This window comes from Crocodylus porosus, unplaced genomic scaffold, assembly GCF_001723895.1.
Source record: "Crocodylus porosus isolate Cpor-Errol unplaced genomic scaffold, CroPor_comp1, whole genome shotgun sequence".
In the NCBI taxonomy this organism is placed as follows: domain Eukaryota; kingdom Metazoa; phylum Chordata; order Crocodylia; family Crocodylidae; genus Crocodylus; species Crocodylus porosus.
Window position 1 is genome coordinate 21,318,019 of NW_017728912.1, and position 9,390 is coordinate 21,327,408.

A 9,390-nucleotide genomic window follows, 5' to 3' on the forward strand; every position below is an offset into this window, starting at 1 on the left:
GGGGTTGGGGGAGAGGTGGCTCTTGCTACTGCACGCATCCCAAGAGGGCATGGTAGGCATGTACGCCTGGATCTGCATGAGGCAGGGTGGCTGCTGCTCCAGGCTCAGGCCAGGGCTGCACTGGTCTGTTCCTGGCAGGGGCCGGGTCAGACTGTGCTTTGGGAGGGGGTGGAGGGCTACACAGGTGCTGCAGCTACCCCAGAATTTGCCGTAGCCCCTCCAGCTCCACTCCCAGCCCGAGCACAGCCTGGCCCAAGGCCTCAGTGCCACTCCCCTTCTACCACAGCAGACTTACCAGCTGAACGCAGCTCTCCAAGCTTCAGGGCCATGCTTCTCGCCATCTACAAGCTGCACTGCAGCTGCATGCATGCACGTGCATTTATTGGCTTAATTATTGGCCACATCAGGCCATTTTCCAATATAGTCAATTATCTTTATATTGGTGCCAGTCCAATATCAGACCAGTGTATCGTTGCACCTCCAGCTGGTATTCTTTTCTCATTCCTTCTGGGACCTTTCTTTTATTCACAATCCCACACCACTTCCTTGCTGTAAAACAGCTAAGAGTTGATATGTCTACGGTGCTCAGATTTGTCGGCCTTCCACTGAGAGTCATGTGGAGTCAGTTCCTTTATAGATGCCTCCTTTTTTTTTTTTTTTTTAAGTGAAAATTGACTGTAAATTCCGTAATTTTTTGTTTACCATGAGAAATTAACCTGGATGTACCCTCCCCAGAGCTATCATAGGAAACATATAGGTAGACAAACTCTTTCCTGTGCAAGTACTGAGAGAGGGACTGATGCTAAGGGCCTGCTAATGCTACAGATGAAACTTGATGAGACCTATTTGTTTTTAGCCCTATTGATAGGGTTTTTTTACTGCCCTATTCTTGTACCCATTCTTTACAAGTTCAGTTCAGTTCAGCTTTCTTGTTTGGGGATTATGTATTCTTTGTAATTAGAGCACAGTAAAAGGTGTGTTTGCTTTGTTGTCACATTTTGGGGACCAGCATGCAGGGTTTGATTGTTGTGAAAAAGGAATACAATCCACATCAAGAGTTGCAAAGCTAATGGTTTGTACAGCAAGCATTGTGAGAGACAGCTGTGAAATGCCTTTTGTATCTTACTAAGCCCCATACCATACTGAGCATTGCTTAGCACTTAAAGCCAAAATCTGCCCTCTGATGAACATGCTTGGCTCTCATTTCACTTTGAGGCATGTACATCTGAGATCAATATTTGGCTTTTATTTCAAACAGACCAGTGAAGAATGAGTAATGAATATATGTTGCAAAGGGAGTGAGAAAAATTGCCGCATTTAATTTAAAAATAAATTATTTTGCTTCAGAAAACTGACTAGACTTTTTGCATTAGGTTCTTGGGTTTTTGATTGTTTCACTTATATGTAGAGCAAGTTATTCTGGCTAAGGATCTTCAATTTTCGCTTCTTAACAGCTCTACCATTATGGATTTCTGTTGGCTTCTTTGGTAGTGTGAAATAGCATGGAGTACTAATAACAAGTTCCTGATCATAAATAAGCCCAAATAGGCCTCATTTGTCCATCTGGTCTTCTGTAATTAATCTTTAGAAAAGACAGCTGTGAGACGATATTTTTATCCTATGTCTACTAATAGCTTGCCTAAGAATTTCAAAAAAAACAAAGGCACATGTATGCAAAACTATATATGTATTCATACTCGTTTGTTATTTAGCTTTGGAAAATAGGGAATGTTTATGTGTGTATTCCGGATTGTCTGCTCCTGTACAGGAGTGGCACATTACACAGCCACAGTTGTTTTACTAAACTTTACAATCCAGAGTCGGATCTTACTAATGTGGTATGAACTTTATTTTTTCCATCAAAAAAGGAGAAGAGAAGATTGGCTAATTCAGGCTTTAAAATGTGTATTCTGTTTTTCCCCAGGCATGAAGATTTTGAATTTATTTCAGGGACCCGCATGCGTAAGCTGGCTCGGGAAGGGCAAAACCCTCCAGAAGGTTTCATGGCCCCCAAAGCCTGGACCGTGCTGACAGAGTACTACAAATCCTTGGAGAAGGCTTAGGCTTCTTATTAACTGCAGATCAACCTTTGACGCCTGATTTATTAACAAGAAGGGGACCACACAATCTCCGTTCATGCTGCTTTGTTGTGGTGTCTGTCAGGAAGTTCTTCCCTGAAAACAGACTTTCTCCCTAACTTAGCATCATTCTTTGCCTGTCTTATGGGTTCTATTATGTACTGGCACCTAACAAACTGCTGTTTTTAATGTCGTCGTCTTTTATTACAGTTAATATTCTTGCAGTAGGATTTTTAACTCTTGTCTTTTTATATTTTACTGCCGCTGTCCATGAGCTCTGCAGCCATTACATCAATGTATTTTTTTTCACATACTATTTACAGTCTGATTGCTTTTTGATTTCGTTTTGCAGGATGAATTTAATGATTAGATGAACAATGGATAGATGCTCTATAAATGGGGAGAGGGGAGGAAATAGATTTTAAAACTATTGTAAAATTGTACTCAGTATTTTTCTGTCAATTAGTGATCCCAGAAGTATTTAACTTTAAGCCTTAGTTGTATGTAATCTCATAGCAAAAAGTTCTTTATGCAGCACAATTAAATTTTTTTGCTTTCTGTATTCATTTTTTGAGTTCATTGTTTTTGTCTTATGCTTGCTTTCTGTAGCACAGTACAAAGCAAAAGAAAATGTCTAATTAATAAGTAGAAGGAAATATCTAGCTTTCCTCTACTAATATTTCATAATAATCCAAGCCATTAGTTACTGTTAGATTTCTCTCTTTTTCTTTTTTGCCAAGGCTGTAAAATACAGTTATTGTAAATCATATCCACTTTGATTTATCTTTCCAGTGTTTGGTGCCAAGCATAATTATTGACCACAATACCAGTTTAAAAAAACAATACATCCATGATTTGGTATCATCTTGCACATTTGTAGACACAGTTATTGCAAAAAATATTCAACTCTTGACTAAGTTTGCAGTATAAATTCCCTTTTAGTCTTCAAAGGTTAAGGAGATATCTTTTGACTTGGATAGCCATGAAATACTGAATCCTGCAACTGGTGGCCCATAGGCTGCATAAGGAATTAACATGCATGCTGCCACCCAGCAACTCCTGCCCCTTGTTTTGACTGTAGCAGCAGCCTGGGGCTTGAGCCATCTCTGTTTTCTCCCTGGCTTCCACTGCCTGACCCAGCCCTGGAGGGCAGGGCAGTCCAGTCCATGGTACTAGATGAGCAGGCAGCCTGGGATGCCCATGCAATGTTGTCAAGGGGGAGCCTGCAGGGAGCCCCATATGAGATGGGGAACTCTGCAGTTCAATGAGGTAGTGGAGCCCGCCCATCCCTGGTGTGTAGCATAGGGGCCCGTGGCCCCCACTGGTGCAATTTGTGGAATGGGCGGCCCCCAACTGCTTAGCAGCTGGACAGCCCTGCAGTATTTAAATCAACGTTTGCTTTAAAAAATGGGAAAAGTGCATTACACCAGCTTTTTAGGTGCTGAGCAATTTTTAGTAAAAAGGTACATGGAGCCATTGGTGGTAGTAACGTCTTGACAATTTCTTGGTTTCCCTAAGTGGTCGTTCTACAGTTAACTCTAAACTTCCATCTCCTGTTCCTCACCAAAACTCCTGTTTGCTGTGTAAAAGAACGTTGATGAAGGACCAAAAGAATCATTTTTTTAAATGTATGCGGATACTCCATAAAAAGATAAAAAGCCAGTTAGTGCTATGTTCAGAATGCAATGCATTTTACTTTTACTTCTAAGTTTCTTCAAACTTTGGTTAATAAAATTCCCACTTGTGCAAAAGAGGTACTGCTGGCAGACTCTGTTTTCTCAGAAGTGCAAGCACAGAGACTGATGTCTCCAAAGCATAGTATTTAAAAAATGCCAGGCTTACAAATTTGATTGGAGGGTTATGGGTAGGCTCTTGAATGTGAATCACCCATTGAAGTCAGTTTTAGGGATAAGAGTGCATGCAGGCCAGTTAGTACAAGGTTAAAGAGCCACTTTGGCTTTTAGGCTGTTTACTGACATAAAAACCTAAAACTGGTGTTTTACTTTAAACTTGGTGTGCACTTGCTTCAAGTGCACCACGGGCCCAGATGAGGCATCTTGTTAGTTTGACCCAGCTCACCCAATGTCTGTATAGATTGGGTGCTTCAGCAGAGCTTTTTGGCATGTTTACCTAATAGTTGATTGACTCAGTTATTAGGTAAAAGTGTCAAAAAGCTCTGCCGAAGCGCACGATTTATACAGATGCTGTGGCACTGGGTCAAACTAACACCGTGCCTCTTCCAGTAAAGCAAGGGTGTTTGGGGGATTTTTTTTCACATCTGACAGCAGCCTTATAGTCTGGCTCCTTTAAGACTGAGGCTTTGTTATGGTGTTTAATTCTGGATGTCTTTAATGTCTTTACTTTAACAAGCTTTCAACTTTGTTGTTTTTAAACAAGCTGTGTGTACTATTCCCACTGTCACTTGCTGGCTCTGAATACTGAGCAAAGATCCCAGCCTCAGGTGTGTGGGCACAACTGAGTCTGAGCATAGCTGCTCTCTGGTAACCTGTATGGTTTGACTGCATCTTAATTTTCTCTCTCCTACTTTTAGTGTTCTCCCTATACTCTCCTCCTCAGTGGGCATGTCTGCACATGAATATTAAAGTCATGGTGCAATTCATGATAGAGTTTATTGCTTTCAGGTACAGCATTTACATATGTACTTGGGGAAAGCAGCGTATTGAACCAGGGTAGCACAGCCCTGACTGGCAGGGTGCCCTGGGGCAGTAAGCCTGCTAGCTGGGGCTGCCCCCGCCCCCCACCTCAATGTGCTGTAGAGGGGCTGGCTAGGGTGTGGGGTGCTAGCCTGCAAGCAACCCCCACACTGGAGCACCCTCATGCCCCAGTCAGCCCTGTCAGCATCTACATGTGTTGCAGTGGAGTAAATAACTCTGCTGTAGGATAGTACTTTTATCTGGCAGTGCTAACCTACAGGAGAGTTGATTTACTCTGCATATGTAGCTCTGCATGTGCAGACCGTTGATGCTTTACTGCAGCGCTAATTAGGCAACTGCAGTAACTGTCTCCATGTAAATACACCCAGTGATGACCAGTTGTCAACTAAAGCAGCTCTTCTGTGCAAAGATCAGCCCCAGAGAATTGCTTCTGGCTGTTGATGCCTCTGCTGTCTTTCTTTATTCATATCTTTTGTTGTTATATAGTACCTGTTTTAGATTGTGTGCTTTTTAGGAGAATGCTTTTTTAATGTAGTAAGGAGTAAGCCACACTCTTGTAATTATTTTAGTTGTTACAGGTGTAGCAGTATAAACCAAACCTAGTATGACTGGTTTCTTTGTCCTAGTTTTAGTATTGTCTTAAGTGTCTAGTTTTTCTATATCTTTCTTTTTTTTAAAATGCTAGGGAACTTACGGTAAACAAGAAGTGTATGCTTAGCGTGCTGGCATTATTTGATATTTCTTTTCAAGGTAAGCACAAGCCAATGTGATTGGACTAGGCCAATAGGATTACAAGTTGTGAACATGTTAACCCACACCCACCTTTTTTAGTTAAATTGACCTCCCTCTAATCAATGTCTTGCAGCAGACTAAGATTTGGTAATGCATGGTTTGATTTCTTATGGTCCTAATCGGTAAGCTAATTGAGCTTGTCTTGGATTGATCTTTAAAACTTATAATTTAGCCAAGGGCCACTGGTGTTGACCTTTAAAATCCCTTTTCTATTTGCTCTCCATTTTAGCTAGAGGAAAGTAACAGGCCTAACATTACCTAGAGCTGATATCCTCCCCTTAGTCATAGTGACTGCTATCTAAAAGGAGGCTGAGACCCCTTTGAGGAAACTTAAGAGTCTTTCAGGAGACAGGAAAGACCTAGTGGGTTACAGTGAAGTGTCTGTGTATCTTTTGGCATTTTATGTAACTGAAAACAGATAGAGTCTTAGAGCCAACCTGAGCTCTGTTATCTTAGTAATTAGTGAAATTAATACCACTTCTGCAAATATTGATGTAGATTCAAATCGCACACAAAAAAGCATTTATTTATATAGATTTTTTTGCTACTTCAGAACAAAAAAGCAGCCATCTAAAGATGCCTTCTGCAGAAATCATTTTGCTATCATAATGGACAAGACTTGGTTACTCTTGTTCGGTGAAATTGCAGTTAAGTTTAAAAAAGTGTTTCTTTTTCGTGCTCTCTAGCCTTTACAAATGGGCTCTCACCCTCCCCTTCCCCTTCTCACTGTTCTCTGATGCTTTGTGCACAGTCTTGGACCTTTTAGTTCTGTTAAATCATTCTGCCATATTGGGCGTAATGGTTACAGAAGTCATAAGAATAAGTACTCTTTCCACTGATCTTAAAAATCCATATCTATGATGCAAGGACAAACTGGACCCAGCTTTCCAAAAAAATAAAGAGTTAATGAGGTGGATGGAGTTTACCCAGTCCTAGTCTTTGGGATTGAATAAGTGCAACAAAATGATTATAGCTCTTCAGTGAAATTATTAATTCCAGATGATGCTGTTTCTAGCAATGTGCTATAAGCAATTGCAAGCAAAAAATTATATGAGCTTTCCTGTGGGATAGCGAAGCAGCATAGAATAAGGTTTTCAAAGCTTTATGCCAGCTTCTGGAATAGAGCACTCAGGATGCCCATGTTTAAATTTTACCAAACTTCTTGAGGGTGTGTGTTGTGTGGGGTAATGTTCCAAATCAGATGTTGAGGTTTGTGATGCAAAAGCAGCTAACAAAGACAGAGGGTGCTGGCTCCTCTCTGAATTTTTCAATAAGGGATCTAAACACTAACAACTCAATAATATGCCAGACATGGAAAATGTGGACTAGGTTGCATAAACTATTAAGGCAATGGCTTGGAGATAACCCAAACTTCTACATCTGGAACAATTCCTCAATAAAAGAAGTAAGGAAAATAATATATTGGCTGTCTTAGATAGTGTGGGGGAGGAGGGGGAGAGCAAGTGATTGTGGGTACTGATAAAATCTGTGAAACAAGTCCTCCAAATGTCAAATGCCTTGCATATGGACCTTCTCATTTAAATTTTTATTGAGTTCTGCAAATGGACCACTTGCAGGATAAGACCCACCGTCATTTTGTGATTGAAGAGAAAAACCCCTAGATCCTTGTGTGTATTATGGTCATCTCAGAAAATGCTGGCAAGGAAACCCTGGTCCCTTTCTGTTCCTGATGGAAAACTGTTTCAGAGGTACAGGCTAGAATTTTGCTGAAATAGGCATACACTGATGAGCAGCTCATTGGTTAGGTGCATCAGCTAGAACAGCATTTTTCAACCCGTGGGATGTGATCCAAAAGTGGGTTGCAAGAATATATGAGAAGCAACCCACTGAAAAGCTTTAAAAATGGATCAACAAACTCTAAAAATGTTTTTTTTCCTCCTTCAAAGGAGAAACCATGGTTTTTCCTTTGCAAGATGGCTGAGTTCCAGCCTGTGAGGGGCTGCTTGGGCCCTCCCCCATGCCCCACACACTGTTGGCCTGGGGGTGGGTGCAGTGGGTTGGGAATGAACGTCACTAGGCAGGGACCAGACATTGATGTTTACGATTAGGTCCTGGTACAGAAAAGGTTGAGAATCACAGCTAGAATGCTGAAATGACCCTAATGCAAACACTCTATGTAGTTCTTTATTGCTTAACACCCCCCCCCCCAACACTTTGTGAGCCCAGGCAGCTGGTTCTTCCTGAGGTTGGTGTGCAAGATTGCTGCCTTCTAACTACTTGAATCTTGAGTTCTCATGCATCACCTTCGGGCTAAGCCACTTGTTCTCAACTGAGAGGCTATGTTAGCCCCTTCCAGGAGTGCTGCAATGTGGGTGCTGCTACGGGCAGGTTAAAATGCCCCACATACCTCCTGCAGTGGCAGATAGAAACAGCTGTTGGAGCCTGTGCTCTTCCTGCAGCCTTTCTCCTTTTCCCACATGCTCCTGGAAACAAGGATGTCTGGGCAGGTGGAGCTGTCCTGTGCTCCTCTGTTTGTGGAAGGAGCATGCAGGCACAGATCGTTAAAGGGTATGGAAAGAGCATATGCTCTGGCTCCCAACCTTTGCACCAGCTTTCCAAAGAAGCCAATCAGGGCTATGGAGCAGCCTTTTGCGGTACCTGCCAGGAGGGGTCAGTCTGTCCTTTTATATTGTTGAGTCAGGGTGGATGAGAGCAGGTGTTTGCACTGCCCAGCCTAAACAGCTGTATGCAGGGACATCCAAGGCAGTAAAACCACTCTCCTGTCCCCTCCCACACTCCACATAGGGGAGTTTTCTCCAGGGTGCAAAACATTAATTATGCTTCTGCTTCTGGCTTTTTAAAGTTATTACAAACCCTAATCCAGGGAAGAGCCACTCCTTTTGAGAACTACTGAGGCAAGTGGAGGCAGCATAAAGTGTCACTAAATTTAAAAAAGTGGCAATTGGTTGCTGACTTTAAAAGGCTGAGAACCACTGGGCTAGGCACTATGCAAACACCAACAGAGGCTGTCCGTGTCCCATGGAGTTCAGACTCTTCCCCCTGCCTATAGTACAGATGGGGGAGGGAGAAAAACTTCCTTCATGGCACCAACTTGGATGTTAAGGAAGAGCAGGGTCAAAGCAATCTATATCATTCCTTTGTTTAAAAGGACAAGGAATAAACAGAAAAATGGCAGTGCCAACTGAATCTGTATTAACTTGCCAGGAATCTATCCATCCCCTTATATGGAGTTCACTTTTGTATCTAAATGTCTCTACCATATTAAGCACTTGTGTGCAAGAATTAAATTCCACCCACTCAGGTGGAGTGGGGTTTTTCACCAACTACTGAAACAGTGAGAGATTTCACTCTGAAATGGATGTGCAGGTTGCCTATAACGTGTATGCTTGTGGTAACTTAGAACTGTCACTGTGTCCTGGTACATGAAGCTACAGAGTCTATGTGGTGTAAAGGGTGATATTGGTATCTTACTGTTCTTTCCAGATTATACAGTATTCCCTTACATACAGCATCCCCTAGAATATGACACAAGTTTTGTCTTTGAAAGGCAGCATGGAAAAAAAAAAGATATTTCCAGAGAGATATTTCCATTGAGCAAAGACAGAGCCCAAGCTTCTGTTGATTTACCTCTCTTTCCTGCTTAGCAGAGATCCTAACTACTGAAGACTCATCTCCATGGCTAAAGTACAGAGGTTCAAACAGCCTGAGGCAAAATTGATTCAATCTTTGCTGGTTTTTCTAAGTGACATAGATTGGACCAATAACTAACTGAACTGACATTCATAGATTTCATAGACATTAGGGCTGGAAGGGACCTTGGGAGATCATCGAGTCCAGCCCCCTGCCCAAAGGGCAGGAAGTCA

At 42.0% G+C, this 9,390-nt stretch overlaps 1 protein-coding gene across 2 annotated transcripts in view; it reads left to right on the plus strand.

Annotated features, from left to right (window-relative positions):
• The window catches only part of PAPSS1 (3'-phosphoadenosine 5'-phosphosulfate synthase 1), a 62,182-nt gene extending 59,538 nt beyond the window's left edge, over positions 1 to 2,644 (plus strand). For both annotated transcript variants that reach the window (XM_019534135.1, XM_019534136.1), the window contains exon 12: positions 1,925 to 2,644. In XM_019534135.1, the coding sequence (XP_019389680.1) occupies positions 1,925 to 2,063 (139 nt within the window). In that variant the 3' untranslated portion in view covers positions 2,064 to 2,644. The remainder of the gene's footprint in view (positions 1 to 1,924) is intronic.
• Positions 2,645 to 9,390: the final 6,746 nt, after the last annotated feature.